This window comes from Anabrus simplex, chromosome 5 (assembly GCF_040414725.1).
Source record: "Anabrus simplex isolate iqAnaSimp1 chromosome 5, ASM4041472v1, whole genome shotgun sequence".
NCBI lineage: Eukaryota > Metazoa > Arthropoda > Insecta > Orthoptera > Tettigoniidae > Anabrus > Anabrus simplex.
Window position 1 is genome coordinate 144,297,078 of NC_090269.1, and position 17,711 is coordinate 144,314,788.

The 17,711-nt window shown below is 38.4% G+C and overlaps 1 protein-coding gene across 1 annotated transcript; it reads left to right on the top strand.

The window, feature by feature from the left end:
- Positions 1–10,905: 10,905 nt before the first annotated feature.
- Positions 10,906–14,297, top strand: LOC136874709 (uncharacterized). The gene is made up of 4 exons (XM_068227790.1): positions 10,906–11,069; positions 12,051–12,161; positions 13,871–13,918; positions 13,999–14,297. Exons 2-4 carry the CDS (start codon positions 12,080–12,082, stop codon positions 14,295–14,297), a joined length of 429 nt encoding a protein of 142 aa, XP_068083891.1. The 5' UTR covers positions 10,906–11,069; positions 12,051–12,079.
- The last annotated feature ends 3,414 nt before the right edge of the window (positions 14,298–17,711 follow it).

Sequence of the window (17,711 nt, forward strand, 5' to 3'; positions counted from 1 at the left end):
ATATATTCGGTATGTTCTTTCCAGAGTAATTTGTTATCAATTTTAATTCCTAAATATTTGATCGAAGTTTTGATACTAATCTCATGGGAGCCGAAGGTAATTGGCGTATGATCATAATTTCGTTTCCTCGTAAAAATCATTGCAGAGGATTTTTGAGATTCTATTTCTAAATTATGATGTAGGAGTCATCTATGGAGGATCGTTAGTGTACGTTCAATAGTAGTACGGGATTCAATTGCCGATTCTTTAATGGAATAAATAACTATATCGTCAGCATATTGTAGGATTCTAGCCTGTTGAGAAATCACCCGCTCTAAGTCAAAGGTATATAACAGATATAAGATAGGGCTCAAAATATCACCTTGTGGGAGACCTTTAGAAGTGTACCTAGAATCGAGACTCTGGCCATTTATTCTTTATAAAAATGTGACGATTGGTGAATAATTGCCGTATGATATTAATAAACGGAAGAGGAAATAGTCACTTATGTAATTTGGCAAGAAGTACTCCGATGTCCACATTATCATATGCTCCTTTTATATCGAGAAATATAGCCGTCAAAACGTCACCTCTACTTCGAGCGAGTAATAAATCTGTATAAAGTATATTAAGAGCGTCTGCCGTACTTCGGTCTTTCAAAAACCCAAACTGATACACTGGAAGTATATTATAATATTCTAAACACCACAGAAGACGGTGGAAGAGGATTCGTTGAAACGTTTTACGAAGGCAGGAACCCAAAGCGATCCCTCTATACCCGTTTGCGTCTTGAGGATGTTTACCTTTTTTAATAGTGGAACAATTTGAAAATCGTTCCAATCGACAGGAATTGCTTGGCGTTTGCTTAGCGTGGGACGGTAGATATTTCAACATTTTATAAGTTATAGAATCTCTGCCCGGACTAGTATCTTTTCGATGTTCGAGTGCCATATCTAGTTCATGGAGGGAGATATTCTGTAATAGACTAGAAAATTTTTCGGAGGCAGGTATTAAACTATATTCATAAGAAGGTTCCACGTAATCTGGTGTTAGTTAGTGGTAAAATTGGGCAATTCCGTTAGGGTGCGATTGAGAAACAAAATTTGTGTGAGCATTACTTAAATGTTGGATGGCTGCCCATATATCTTTGATAGGAGTTTGTCGATTGATAGATGTGACAAATACCGTCCACGCTGTTCGTCGTTTTTCATTAAAAATAGTCTGGATGGAAGCGACAATTTTTTTATATTGGATATAGTGATCATAGGTGCCATATGTTCTATAAGCTTTTAAGGCAGCTTGTCTTCGACGAACTAAAGAAGCACATTCGGAATCCCACCAACGAATAGAATTGCTCTGCATTTTAAAAAGCTGCTTGTGTTCAATGGGATGATAGGTATCTAAATAAGAATAAATAAAGGATAATAGTAGATCATAGTCAAGAAGATGTGGATCTGGAATTGTAGAGCGTATTTTATCTGCGAGAAAGGTCGTGAATAGTGTAGAATCAAACGAGCGGAGATTACGGGATGCAGTAAAGTGAGAGACATTCCTGATAACCTGTGGGCCTATAAATATTAGAATGGGGAAATGGTCGCTTTGATGGCTATCATAAATTACATTCCAATTTGTTTTGTCTGCCAAATCAACTGTGCAAATAGTGAGATCTACTGCACTTTTATTAATGGTAGGAGCTATTAGACTAGGAGAACCGTCGTTGAGGATAACCAGTTCCTGTTTTACGGTGATTTTTTCAATATTCCGCCCTTTAGGGCAACTAGATATGCTCCCCCAAAGAGGATTGTGGGCATTAAAATCACCACCTATGAGAGTGGTTTTTTGTGAGAATTGTGATAAAAAGTTGTCCCATTGGGCATAGTTGCCTTTTATCCACGGCGGACAGTATATTGAAACCACGTACCAATCTTGAATTTTTACTACAAGGGCTTGAGTTCCCGGTATAATCTAGTTTAACGGGGCTTCCTGAAAGTAGATGTCTTGTTTGAGTAAAATGCATGTACCTCCAGAGATGGGTGCATCATGCCGTAGGACCGTAAAACCTTTCATACGAAAATGAAAATGAGTTTTGAACCAAGTTTCGCTCAATAAAATTACCGCAGGATCAAGAGAATTTATCAAACTCACTAATTCATGTTTCTTATTTAATATGCTCATACAATTCCATTGCAGTAACCGCATGTTTTACTTGGAAGTAGTGGAATGTCCCAATAAAAGAAGAACCTCATCATGTAATGACTTTAACAGATGCTTCCATTGGACGTTTTGTCCCATGTGTTCCATTAAATCTTCAAATTTTTTAGAGACGTTTCGACATTTTTCATTAGAATTAACATTTGAATTAAAATGTAAAGCCATGACAGAGGGAGATGCTGATATTTGTGCGTGGGGATCCGAAGGTTGCCCTTGGTGACTTGACTTCTGTGATGTAGATGCAGGCTCGTTAGGAATAGCAGGTATCAAACGCAGTACTGGAGTGCCAGAATTTTCTGGAACAGTCTTCGGATTACTTATCAAATTCAGATATGATGCCCTGTCATAACCTGGTTTAACGGGTGGGCGGGGAGGGTTACTAACCACCATATTAAATTTACGCTTTCGAGGGAGAGTTTCTTTCGATTGGGAAGGTCTATTGGGTAAAGGAGGGAAATGTTGTGGCATCATAAGGGGGTTGGATATGGACTCTAATGGGGCAAAATAGTTTTTTACTTCTAAATATGATTTGTTTTCAACACTCATAATGCGTTTGATTTCTTTCTGTTATTTGTGGATTTCACAACGTTCAGCCCCCGCAGGGTGATTTTCTGCACAATTAGCGCATTTAACTAGTTGGTGAGTGCAATCTTCGGTAGAGTGATTAAGTGAACATTTTCCACATCTCGACTCCCTGGAACGACAATTAGTAGCGGTATGTCCATACCGCTGACATCGTTTGCATAATAAAGGAGAGAATATAAAGGCCTGAACCTCTAAAATGACCTTAAAAATGGACACACTTTTCGGAAGTTGTTGACTTTCAAATACAACCTTCACAGTACCTGTAGGAATATATTCAGTTTTTCCCTCTTTGGATGATCGTCTATTTAGACGTTGTACTTTCACTACAGGATATGGCGATTCTAAATAGGTGAGAATGTCGGATTCTGAAATAGTAATATCTACTCCCCGTACTACCCCTACTCGATGAATATTCGAGGACGGAATAAAAGCTTTCAATTTCTTTTCCTTAAGAATAGGATGAGAAAGAAAGGCGTTTGCAGCCTTGCTAGACATGAAAGTAATTTGGATCCTATTTCTTCCCTTCCTATGGATGGCCTTGACTTCACCAATTTGCCTCTCATAGAAAATCCGACCCAGAGTCATAGGGTGAATATGTCCTATTTTATTTTGAGATTCGGTCGATTCTACATAAACTATGTAGGGGCCAAGATGAGTGTTAGAATATGTAGATACAGGTGCGTGCTGGCGCTGATCCATGTCACGTATTGTATCTTGAGCACTGTCTCGTTGGGTATCAGTATTACTAGCGTCCATGTGTAAGTCCTCACTCATGGCATCCTTGCCAATATCAGGAGGTCTTCCTAAAGGGCCGCCGCCACTATCTACAGACATAGTACTCCGAAAGGTGATAACATTATACAAGCACCTATACAACTACAAGAGAAGAATTACTAGGATACAAACACAAACACAAAACACTCTACTTATCTACAGACGTGAAAAAGCCGCTGCACCAGTGACCGGAGAGAGACGTGTGCACTGCACAACAGCCGAACACCGAATGTGTGCTATTATTACATGTGATTATAGTACAAAAATTGAACTCCCTCTTGCTGTGGAGAACATTCAGATATTACCTCCTGCCAAAGTGCTGCCAACCTTATGAAGAATAAATCTTACCTCCTTACTTACACTGATGTTCCTCCTGCATCTCATTATACATGAAGGTTAATTTTATATTGTGTAATGATAGTTACAGAGGTACATTTATCATGTGAGAGAATCATCTCACCATGCAGTGTACGGTTAATATATTATACGGTTCCAGAACCAACCAAAATTAAATCCTGAAGAAGTTATTTTATGCACTGATATTAATCAGAAAATATCTTACAAAAGAGAGGTAGCCTGCTTTGTTGATATCACACTTAGAGAAAATGTTGGGATAAAGTATTGGCTACGAACTGAATAGAGGTATTGTGGGGTATTAAAACGATACAAAAGAATCTCCAAAATAACAATGATATAGCAATAAATTCTACAGAAATGCAGATAAAATCTTACTGACAACCTAAGCAGGACAAATCTCAAGATTTCAAATTGGGAACATCACTACTAATATGCTTTGTAGTTTACATAGCGTAGTAAAAAAATAAGTCATTATTCAGTGTAGACTATTTCCCTTAAGTCGCACTCTTAGGAGATAAATAACACGCATACAATAATTAAAATTATACATTAAATCTCGTTGTTTCTTTCTAAGATTAAATTCATTCCCATGTAGTTGAAAATTAGATATTCCGGTACATTGTTACAACTTACGGGCACTTGTAACACAAAAGTTAACAATTTGAAAAAGAAATAAGTTGTATGCTAATACAAAAGTGCTAGCACAAATTGTGTGGAATTCTGCAACAGTTCCTGACTAAGAAAGAGTACACTGTACTATGTGAAGTTCACTGTTGAGATCTACAATATCGGCAAAGTAAATTATTGAGCCTTGAACCTTACCAACATTATGTTAGAGGTTTTGAAGACAGTGTAGTTAGTACAAATCACAATTCCATGATTGAAAAATGCAGAAGTAATGAAATTAACAAAATAAAACTGTAAACGTATCGCGATAACCCTAATACGCTTCACTCAAAACAAAAGAACATGCCTACCACTTCGAAACAAAATCTAATAGCTTCAGATGCAGTAATCGTGAACTAGAACACGCTGGATTTTTTAACTTTTTTTTTTTAGGGATTTGGGCAGCAACGGTAGAACAACAACGGTAGGGTAACAAATTTGCCAAACTGAACAACGATACTCCATATAGTACCGTTTGAAAATCCACAGCATGTTTCCAGTCATTCGATTGAGTCAGGAATGGAATGAATGAAGCCACTATCTAGCGGCGAGGATAGGAATTGTGCCGGCTGCCGAAACCTGTCGCACTCCTCTGGGGCAATGACAATGAATGACATGAAATGAAATTAAATGATATTGAAGAGTGTTGACAGGGAAAACCGGAGTACCCAGAGAAAAACCTGTCCCGCCTCCGCTTTGTCCAGCACAAATCTCACATGAAGTAGCGCTGTTAACGGAGCGGTTGTTTACGGAGCGGAGGCTCCGGGCGCTTTCAATCGGTGCCTCCGGAGAACCTCCGATTGAATTTCAAGCGCGTAGTTTAAACTTGGTACGGGAGAAATGAACGAGCATTTGTATAGGAATTTATAACTTGTCGCTGTTAATGTGAAAAACTACGCCCCTCTGTTAATACTTTAGTTATTTGGCTATATTACAGATAGCATTCTTACGTACAAACATAATAATTATGTAACAGAACCTCCTATTGAATGTCAAGCGCGTAGTGTGAACTTGGTACGGAAGAAATGAACGAGCATTTTTTCAGGAACTTATAACTTGTCGCAACTATTGTGCGAAACTAGGCCCCTCAGTTAATACCTTAATTATTTGGCGATATTACGGATAGCATTCTTACGTACAAACGTAATTATGTATCCGAACCTCCGATTGAATGTCAAGCGCGTAGTGTGAACTTGGTACGGGAGAAATGAACGAGCATTTTCACAGGAATTTATAACTTGTCACTATTATCGTGAGAAACTAGGTCCCTCAGTTTATACCGGTACCCTTATTATTGGACGATAATACAGATAGCATTCTTACGTACAAACATTGAATGATCGAACTCGATAGCTGCAGTCGCTTAAGTGCGGCCAGTGTCCAGTATTCGGGAGATAGTAGGTTCGAACCCCACTGTCGGCAGCCCTGAAAATGGTTTCCCGTGGTTTCCCATTTTCACACCAGGCAAATGCTGGAGCCATAAGACCTATCTGTGTCGGTGCGACGTAAAACAGCTAGCAAAAAAAAGACATTGAATGACAAGCGCGTAGTGTGAACTTCATACGGGAGGAATGAACGAGCATTCTCATATGAATTTATAACTTGTCGCTATTATTGCGCGAAACTACACTCCTTCTTTAACTTTTTTAATGCTATATGTTCGGGGCGTCGACCTTTGAAGATCTTTTGCCTCTACTTGCACCATATGTGAGGAAACCTGCGTGTATTATGTAAATGGCGGTAGTGTAAAGTGTTGAATGTGATGAAAGGAACGTTAAGGATGACACAAACACCCAGTCCCCAGACCAGGGATATTAATAATTTAAATAAAAAACTCTGAACCGGCCAGGAATCGAACCCGGGGTCGCCGGGTGACAGGCGGACGCGTTGTCACCTACACCATGAGACCGGTTGTTTGTGCCATGTTTCACAGCGCAGCACTTACAGACTTGAACCGCTTGAACTCCTCCGTCCACTCGTAAATAATTATTCTTTACTTCTGCACGTCTTTCGCGTTTTTTACATATGTCCAGAAATTAAAAGCGAATTCAAATTTAACTTGAAACTACTGTATTCTAGTGCCAATACAATGGGAATATTTTCATAATAATGATGATGATGATGATGATGATAATAATAATAATAATAATAATAATAATAATAATAATAATAATAATAATAATAATAATAATAATGAACGAAGTGTATGTACTGTGTAAGTTCTGCACAGGTAGGGCCTGCACTTTTCTGAGAAACAACTGAACCTGTTTAGATATATTGTTTGTTGTATCTACAGGGTTTATTCCTACAGGTATATAGGGTATGTATTATATGTCGATATAATTGCATTTTCTTGTTAACAAATGAGAGGATGCATTAATTATTCTGAATGACTATACGTTCTTTGTTAAGGGGTATTGTATGGAATATCGGTGATATAGATCAATTTTTGTTTATGTAGGTAACGATTTTTATAGGGCGCCTACATTCATGGACGTAAGTTTGAAATAACAGCCCACTAAGTCCTTACACTGTTGCGAATAGAGCTGGGAACGGAGCAGTTGCTCCTATGATTGCAATCGGTAGTGCGAATGAGCGCTCCCTCCGGTATTCTCCGGTAGTAAACTGTTGCTGGGAAACCAATCGGTGCTTCGGCACGCGAGCGGAGGTCGAACGGAGGACGGAGCAACAGTACTGAATGTGTGCCTCGCTTGCCGTTCCATCTGTGGTGCGCAACGGATGTGCTAGCGACATAGTAAATACTGCTTTATAAGTATGACGAAGGAGATTATAGGAAATATATACATTCTCATTTATCGTTCGTGTTTCATTTGTCGATTACTTTTGTAAAAATTTGCTTTACGTCATGCCGTCTTATGACGACGATGTGACAGGAACGGCTAAGGAGAGTAATTTCTAGGCGTGAAAATGGAAAACGACGTAAAACCATCTTCAGAGCTGCCGAGAGTGGGGTTCGAACCCACATTCATCCGGAAGATAGTGGGATCGAATCCCACTGTCGGCAGCCTTGAAGATGGTTTTCCGTGGTTTCCCACTTCTCCTCCAGGAAAATGCCGGGATGGTACCTAACTGAAGGCCACGGCCGCTTCGTTCCACTCCCAAACCTTCCCTATCCCATCTCGCCATAAGACTTATCTGTGTCGGTGCGACATAAAACAAAACCCAAAGTCTCACGCTCCAGGACACTGTCCTTGAGGCGGTATAGGTGGGATCCCTCTCTGCGTCCGAGGGAACACCCAACCCTGGAGGGTAAATTGATGGAAGGATTATTATTATTATTATTATTATTATTATTATTATTATTATTATTATTATTATTATTATTATTATTATTATTATTATTATTGTACTCCCATAAACACTTCTGTGGTTTTCTGTGACGTTAAGGTGCCGACATTTTGTCCCACAGGAGTTCTTTCATGTGCCGGTACAGTAGCGGCGATTAGGGGGGCGAGAGGGGACAGTCGCCCCCCTACTTTGTGGAGAAAACTTTGCATTTGTATTCCATTTTAGCTGGATGAAACAAGGTATTATAGGAATTATTAAAACAAGCAATCTGTACAAGCCCTGTTGTCTTATCAGATAATTATTTGCTTTAATTAATAACGAAATTATTAGCGGAAATACGCAACAAAGTCGTTCACGCGGTTAACCGATTTGTATAGCGCCACAGCGAGTACTGTAGTGGAGACTTTGTATGTGCTGTGAGGAAGTGTACGCGTGCATTCGTTAGTCTGGCAGTCTATTTAGTGTCAGGTAGTTTTTTTTAAGTTTGTAGTCAAATACTAAATGATTTTAATTATATAATCACGCCGTACGTCTATTTAATTGTAATACATGTGTAATATTGTTCCTCTCGTGAAAGTTTTATTGTATAGTATTGAATCAAAATCTCAAATAAATATTATCAACACAGGTAAGTTGGTAGGCTGAGAATCTTTACCTCTCTGTCGAAATTCCATTTAGTAGCTTTTTTTTCAGTTTTAATGTATAACGTATATACCCCCCCCCCCCCGCTATATCCCACAAACTGGGGTACTTTGTTGTCTTTACATTTTTTTCCCCCTACTTCTAATTCCCAATCGCCGCTACTGCCGGTACACCTTACCACCTTCAGGTACCGCCGAGCAAAGTCGGAATTGAAACCGCAAGCTTGAGCTCAGAAGGCCAGCGCTCTACTGTCTGAACTACTCAGCCCGGTACAGCATATAACCAGTTTCAATCAGTTCGTACTCTTCAGAAAAAAGTGAAATGGCGTATGACTTTTAGTGCCGAGAGTGTCTAAGGACAAGTTCGGCTCACCAGATGCAGGTCCTTTGATTTGACGTCTTTAGGCGACCTGCGCGTTGTGATGTGGATGAAATGATGATGAAGACGACACATACACCCAGTTCCAGCGCCAGCGAAATTAGCCAATTAAGGTCAAAATTCCCGAACCTGCCGGGAATCGAACCCGGGACCCCTGTGACCAAAGGCCAGCACGCTAACCATTTAGCCATGGAGCTGGATGTACTGTTCCGTAAAAAATGAGCTACGAGTATAATTAATGTAAGAACATCGTATATAATACATGTTTACATGCAATGGAATATAATTACCACTTAAAATATTTTACTACCAGTATTAATAATATTGTTAACGCATTTGCAACGGTATAATATATGCCAATATTCAATCTACAGTATTCTATCCACCTGCACCTATTGCAAACTGAACGTCAGCAGATCAAAATCTGTTGTTCATAACGTAACAAATAATGCGGCGATCTTGAAACGACTACATCATTTGAATGACAAACGTAGGGGAACACATGCATCTGTGGAATTAGTACTGAAATCTAAATTGTAATTCCTCCTAAGATCACCGTTGCAACATTGCCCACATCAAAGCATTTGAATTTTCCGCCAGTGAATTCAATCGGAGGACTACCGGAGGTCTCCGGAGGAGCGCTGTAATCGCATTATCCGATTGTACGAATGCCAACGCTGGCAACCAGGAATGAGTTAGCTGGAAAATTTATAATGTCCAATAATGAACCATTTATATTGGTACTCCATACCACTTTTAGTCGAGCACCTCGTCTCCTTTCTCCCAGGTGTTCCCAGCCTAAGCTTTGCAACATTTTTGTAACGTTATTCTTTTGTCGGAAATCGCCCAGAACAAATCGAGGTGTTTTTCTTCGGATTTTTCCAGTTCTCGAATCAAGTAATCCTGGTGAGGGTCCTATACACAGAAACCATACTCTACTTGGGGTCTTACTAGAGACATATGCCCTCTTCTTTACATCCTTACTACAACCCCAAAATACCCTCGTAACCATGTTCAGAGATCTGTACCCTTTATTTACAATCCCATTTATATGATTACCCCAATGAAGATCTTTCCTTATACATACAATGATTCCATAAGGAACGGTCACCCCATCAACGCAGTAATTAAAACTGAGAGGACTTTTCCTATTTATGAAAGTCACACCCTGACTTTTAACCTCAACTGATATTATGGACCCTCACACCCAATAAAGATCTGAGTGTGAGGCAGATGAACATTCTCAGGTTCCTTCTGAGCAAAGGCATTTTATTCTCTATATTTTCCCTTACGATGGTACATTGAAATTACATTCCGTGCCAGTACATTGGTTCCACATTTTAAGTAAATTAAGTTTCACAATTTATTGAATTAAAATGCAGTCTGTATCAGTTCACTGTCTAAAAATCATTTACTCTGGAACTGACTTTCAGAAACTACTGAAGATTCAACGTAGTTTCTGAAAGCCAGTTGTGAATTAAATGATTTTTACAACGTGGGTTGATACAAACTGTATTGTAATTTAGTCAGTTGTATCAAGCCATCATCACTGTGATAATTATGGCTTAAATTTTTCATAAAGTTACACAGTTCAAGATTTAAAAATGAATGTAATTACTAACATGGGTCTCATGAAATGGTACAGACATCCCTCTGTAGACAATGCTAGGATTAGGTTACGCATTACGTCAAGTATTGACCCATTTATGTTACTCTTGCCAATACTGTTTACAGTTGAACCATACCAAAGAGAAAGAAAGTGTCATCACTTGACTTGTAGGTTGAACTTTTATTTTATGATCTGTTCTAGGTAATCATTTAATTAGACAACATATCTTGCCAAGAACATTAATATTTATCAGAGAACTGCCATAATAAACACCATTGTGGTGGAAAAACATAATATTGCATTACCTGTTGAATCATAAACATAGATAAAAGTGAATTGAGAAGCAATCATTACTGTACTGTTAATACAAGCATACAGAGCTAAGTAATCACACTTTCTCTTCTGTTTGTTATGGTTAACCCTTTATTTTTAATGGCTTTTGCAGTTTCCATACATGATATTATGAGCATTTTCTTTTATGTTTAGGATACAGACATTCAAATTGAGGAAGATGGTAGTGTCTCCCTGCCGTTTGATGACCTCCCAAGTAGTAGTACTGGTATGTATTATGCACTCTTTGCAGAAGATGCAATAATGTTAATGCAGGGAGTCTCGTAGATATGAATTTAACAATGAATTAAATTTGTTTAGAAAGAATGCTAGGTAATTTGTAATGTCTGTAATGTGGGTGCAAGAGTTCACCGAAATAGATACCTCGAATTTAGATAGAGCATGGTAAATTTCTTCTATGTACTGGTACATCTGTTATAGGCCTTACCTAACCCTCTGAAAACAAGTAAACGGGTGGGAACTGCATCTAGGTTGTGCAATAACTTCTCCATGTTAATTTAAAATAAATTTTCTATATTCTGACATATACATAATATGAGAAGGAACATTTCATCGACACATGTAACAAATGATACTGACAAAAGATTGGATTTTCCATATACATATACAGTACAACAAAAACTGGATCTGTAATAGAAGTACTTGAGAAATACAGCAGGCCCTATATTTTCAAACACACATTCCATTGAAAAAGTAGTACATGCTGTCCATAGGCAACGCATTGTCTACCCATGTAAGAACGCTGTAAAAACTTCTACGTGTAACACATATTGTCTCAGAAATGAAGCTGTACATTGAAAAGACCATGTATAACACACCCCTATATGGGCATCCAACTTTTCTTTCCAAATTGTCATGACATACATAGTATGAGGGAGTGTTGTCAGTCTGGAGAGGCAGATCTCCTCCACTTACAAATGAGTCATCTTAAGAATTGTATCAACCAAATTTCACGTGATTTTCTGCCTTCTGTTAAAAGCTCTAATTTTCTTAAGTACTCTAGACTGCTGATATGGAGACCTTCCAGCTTTCGTATGTGAATAATTTATTTTTTGAATAAATCTAATAATAATAATAATAATAATAATAATAATAATAAATGTAATGCAGGGGTGTAATATGTATTATCACATTGTATATAATTAATATTTTAGTGACTTACACATTTTCACACATTTTTTATTTTCAGAAATCACTTGGAACAAATATTCACCAGGAATGCTGAGGACTCCAAAGCATCCTGCTTTAAATGCTGGCAGCTACTCGATCGACTCGGTACCGATCCCTGATGTTCTCAAAGGTGAGAATCGTGACTAACACACACACACACACTCTCTCTCTCTCAAACTACCAACAATACAGACATTTAACTATTAATCAAAAAAATCTACTAACAGACAAACTGTGACATACTCAAAATAGACCATACAAACATAAGAATCCAATCATTTGGAGACAATACAGCTGCAATATACTGCATTCAGAAGGGATACTTTTTTATTAATGTTCAAGTGATTAGTGATCCTAACCTTCAAATCAGGGATGTATTTGCTAGATGGCCAGGTTCTGAACATGATCGTACAATATTTAACTCCCATGTCGGAGCACTGTTTGAAGTGGGGACAATTAATGAAGTGGTCTTGTTACGAGATCATGGATGCCCTTTAATAAAAAGTGTTTAACTCTGTGCTACTTACATCCTAAAATGAGACCTCGAAACCGTTATAAACAACAACATAACACACACACAGAACTCTGTGAGGAGGATTATAAAGGTCTGGAAGAGGCAATTTCTCGTTCTTAGCTTGGGACTGTGAATCAAATGTTGGTCAACGTCTTTATGTTGACTTCATGCACCATGTTCTACAGCTGTATTAAAGATTTGCATTGTTTGTAACTCTCGCGAAAGTTAACATCATGCTAGCTGACATTTTCTGGGGAAAGATTGAGGAAACGCAAGAATCGTAACACTGTGTTAAACAACTCATGGTAGTTAGCCTTCTTTTGGCAACTGTTCATGAAAGTGGGCTTTAATTTAATTATTTCATCATTATCCGTTTAACTTCCAGGGTTGGTTCCCCCCCTCGGACTCTCAGTGAGGGATGCCGCCTCTGGGGCACTGTCCTGGAGCGTGAGATTTTGTGTTGAGGTTACAACTGGGGATGAGGTCCTGTACCTAACCCGTGATGCTGAACAGAGGCCTTGTGGGGGAATGGAAAGATTGGAAGGGGTAGACAAGGAAGGAAGAAGAAAGGAAGTGGCCGTAAGTTAGGCACCATCTCGGCAATAGCCTGAAAGAGAAGTGGGGAGACCACGGAAGACCACTTCGATGATGACTGAGGAGGCAGTCTTCTACTTAGGTGACTTCCTGAGGCTGAATCTTCATACCAGTTTTCAAATATAATGGCAAAGCCGGGAATCGAACCCGGGCTTCCGGAGATGGCAGCTAATCACACTAACCACTACACCACAGAGGCGGACTCTTAATTTAATTATGATCAAAATTAAATTTCTCTCCCCTTTAAATACAAACTTTGTGAGTACCCACAACAAACATTATTATTATTATTATTATTATTATTATTATTATTATTATTATTATTATTATTATTATTATTATTATTATTACAACTTCCCCATGCGGAGGCTGCCACAAGGACAAAGTATGTCGACTACACAGTATTTTGTCTTCTACGTTACTGTTGACTTTGCTATTGTGCCAGGTAGAGAAATCACCACAAGGCTCAATACCGTGCACTTGTTCATGTTTTGAGCGTGTGTGCATTCAGTGAACTGTCTCACACTAAACAAACTATATACCTTACATTTAAAAAATACCTTTTTTAGTGATAGATTATGCAAACAGCCCAGCTACAAATATTAATTAAATCATTAACTGTAGATAATCTTGTCAATTTGTGTCCCACTGCAATTACATTCTGCTGGCATGTAAGTGAAAATAAGAAGTGATACAATATTATAATAGGCTTCATTTCTCTTATTCAACAGACCAATCAAGTAGTCCTACTCTGCCGTTGCAGATGAAAAATCATGATGGTATGTACCTATTATGACAAAAAAAAAAAATCCTTTTCCATACTAACAATTAGTATGAAAATATAAGATTGCTTTTATAGTTGCAGGTACTTCGGGTACCAACACTAGAGAGGCGGAGGTGGAACGTCCTCTACTTAGTCGGCGTAAGCCAATATTTAGAAAGAAGAGCTTACCACTGTCTGCAACGGTGAAGAAAATTGAACCATGGGTCACAGCGAGGACTGAAGTAGCTCAGCTGCAGAAGAGGCTACTGGAGGAACAATTGCGAGAAGTGCAGAAAAGAGATGAAAGAGAAGCAGCTCTCTTTCTTATAAAGAAAAGGAGCTTAGAACTAGATGTAAAAATTAAGGAGGAGACCCTTAAAAATCTGACAAAATAAAAGATTTAAATATGAAGAAAAGTTGTTTCATACAGTTCTGATTGAAAACCTAAAGACTAGATCCAAAGTAATCCACAAAGTTATCCCTAACAGCAACATATCCCACATCCTCATTTGCCACTGCTCCTCTCTCATCTTCAATTGCAGCATTGATAGCTTCCTGAAGCTGGGGGTCTATTTCAGGTAAGTCCTCGTTCATTTCGACTGCTAAATTGTGAAGCACAGCACTTGCCACAATTACTGCTTCCACCCTTTCAGTCTTCAATCTAATTCCATTTACCAGTACTGGAAAACGCCTCTTCCACACCCCATATGTCCTCTCAACTACATTCCTTGTTCTTATCTGTGACTCATTGTACAGATTTTCTGCAGGTGTCCTTGGATGTGTAATGGGAGTTAAAAGGTAGGGTGTTGCGGCATACCCTGAATCACCTAGAAGGACACGATTCCCCATTAGACCACGTTCAAATCGAGCTCTGAGTGCAGAATTATTAAAAATTGTTTGATCATGTACAGCACCTGGCCACCTTACAACTATGTCAATAATTTTTAAGTCTGCACTGCTCACAGTCTGCACATTATAGGAAAAGAAACCTTTCCTTCCCCTATATTCCTCTGCATTTTATCCTCCTGGAGATCTGATTTTTATGTGTGTGCAATCTATTGCTCCTGTCACTCGAGGAAAAGCAGCTATTTTAAAAAAGTCTTGTTGTACGCAAGCAATTTCCATCCGTGTGTCTGGAAATTTGATGAATCTTGGAGCTTGACGAGCAATTGACTCTGCAACTTTGTGGATGATTCTGCTTGCAGTTCCTTTGTCAATGCTGCAGAAGTCTGCTGCACATATAACAAAATCTCCGCAAGCAAAATATCTCAGTGTTAGCAGCAGCTGGTTCATAGGGGAGATGGAATGATTCCTGAAAAGGAGAAACTATTATTATTCCTTTATTCTTCTTTTTTTTACTTTTAAAACTATGACACTTTGTCCATTATTAGTGTAGGTATTCAACTGTTGTTCTAACCTAACTGAGCCAGAAGTTGATATTACATACCAGTTAGCCAAGCCCACTGAAATGCATGCACCAACTGACCCTATGAGAGACATTTTCCCACCATTCATAACAGGGACTGGCTGCACAAGGAATGGCATTACTAGCATCGCTCATATCTCGGCCACTTTAATATGGTCAAATCTAAGGACGAGGCAGGCCAATAATAGTAACAAATTTGATCTAGCCCATACCCACAGATATACTTCACACTAAACATTAGGTCACGCCAGCATAATGATCACTTTTCTAAGCTGAGTTACGAAGAATATTTAGATGTTCCATTATGTACAGTAGGCTAGGTACTAACATATAGACATGAAATTTTTTCGAAATATTTTCAAGAGTAGAACAATGAAATAGAACTATAGCCTGATGCCTTCTATCTGCAGTGCTCTTTCTTTCATATAGACCTATAGTGATTAATAATTACATTTTTCGAATGAAGTAATCATGTGGAAGCAAATTCCTTTTTAAACAATATACCGGTTATTGTACGGTACTACATTGTTTGTACTGTGATATTAAGAATTGATTTTTCAAATCCCAGCAATTTCATATAGGCTACAGTTATTTTGTTTTTCTTCAAGAGATGCTAATGCGATAGGCCTACTATGGAACATTAATTAGAAACAACTTTTTATACTCTGTAATGTTCATAAATTTTCGTAGAACTGGCCTAACCGCATTCTATTTTAACCCCACTTTTGTTAAACTTATGTAGAATTTAAGGCATTACCGTACATTCCAAAATGCGGTAATAAAAATATAGGAAAACTATAAGTAAACTCAAACATAGCAGAAGAACACACAAATACACGGTGCGAATTTTAACAGTTTACTAAACATTACGAAAACCTCTTAAATCCTCACAAATGTTTTCCTGTTCCATACAACATTAAAAACTGTAGAACAATTATAGGCTCACAAATCAAGAAATCCTGTGGAACTACTGTAGGGAAGCACGACTAGTTTTCTATATGAGCACATGTGTAACAAGTTCCTAGTGACATACAATTCCAGAAAGTAACTTAAATTAAACTTAAAATAGGCCTACTTCCAACAACGGTAATAAACCTAGCTCTATATTTGATGATAAGCGTTGCTACACTAAAATTTAGACATAGCAGATTAATTTAAATCAATTAAAAATAATATTAGGCTAACCTACCTGTCAGTCATATGCTCCAGGCGATCGTTGATCATATCAAGAAGACGCAAAACAGTCTCTTTCGTCAAGCGAAATCTGATGAAAAACTCATTATCGTCAAATTTATTAAATAGATCTGGACGAGGTCGCACATTCCGCTTCTTCCTTGTTCTTAAAAATAAATCACGAAGGATTTCATCTTCACTATCAGACTCTATTACCATATCCGCCATGTTTATTCTCGGAATAACGCACTATCCCTCCGTCTCACGCCCGTATAACGTATTCCGAGGTTATACTCGGAATACAACTTATCCAGTCGTCGTACAACTGGTTTCTGGCGCTAACGCCGGAATAAGAGTTATCCCAGCTTTATTCCTTGTTCGTACAACTGGCCCTCAATCAACAGGAGGTCCGCCTCCTCTTCACAGCGCTAACATGAAGTAACCGGGATTTGAACCACGGAACCCAGTGATGAGAGGCCGGCGCGCTGCCGCCTGAGCCACGGAGGCTCTACACCATATAGTATTTATTATTAAACCTCGCGTACCACTAGTAACAATAATTAATACCATAATAATAATAATAATAACAGTATAAGGATTAGGTACTGAATAATGACCAAGGACTCGTTCTTATGGTGTAAAAAATTTCCCTCGATAAGAAAAGGAAGTGTATTCGAAGGCTGACGATTAACTCTGAAACAAGTTAAGTTTCGTTAAAAGGAAAAAAGAAGTAGGGAAATTTTGATTGAGGTGGACGAAACTTGATTTCAATAGACATAACGTATAGGTCCGGCACCACTGGCACCTTAGGAGTAGTCGTACCGCGGTTGTCTCTCGTTGAAATGTTTTAGGAAATCGTTCGCTGGAAGGATGGGAACACGGAGCTATAAGAAAGCAAGGATTTACACATTCACCGTAAATCACAAGTGCCACTGGCGAATGCATAAATGTCAATCAATCAGTAATGATCTGCATTTAGGGCAGTCGCCTAGAACCCAGGTGGCAGATTCCCTTTCCGTTGTTTCCCTAGCCTTTTCTTAAATGATTTTAAAGAAATTGGATTATTGAACACCACCCATCGTAAGTTATTCCAATCCCTAATTCCCTTTCCTATAAGTTAAATTAACATTTTCCCCAATTCGTCCTCTTGAATTCCAACTTTACCTTCAGATTTTGATCTTTCATACTTTTAAAGACGCCACTCAGACTT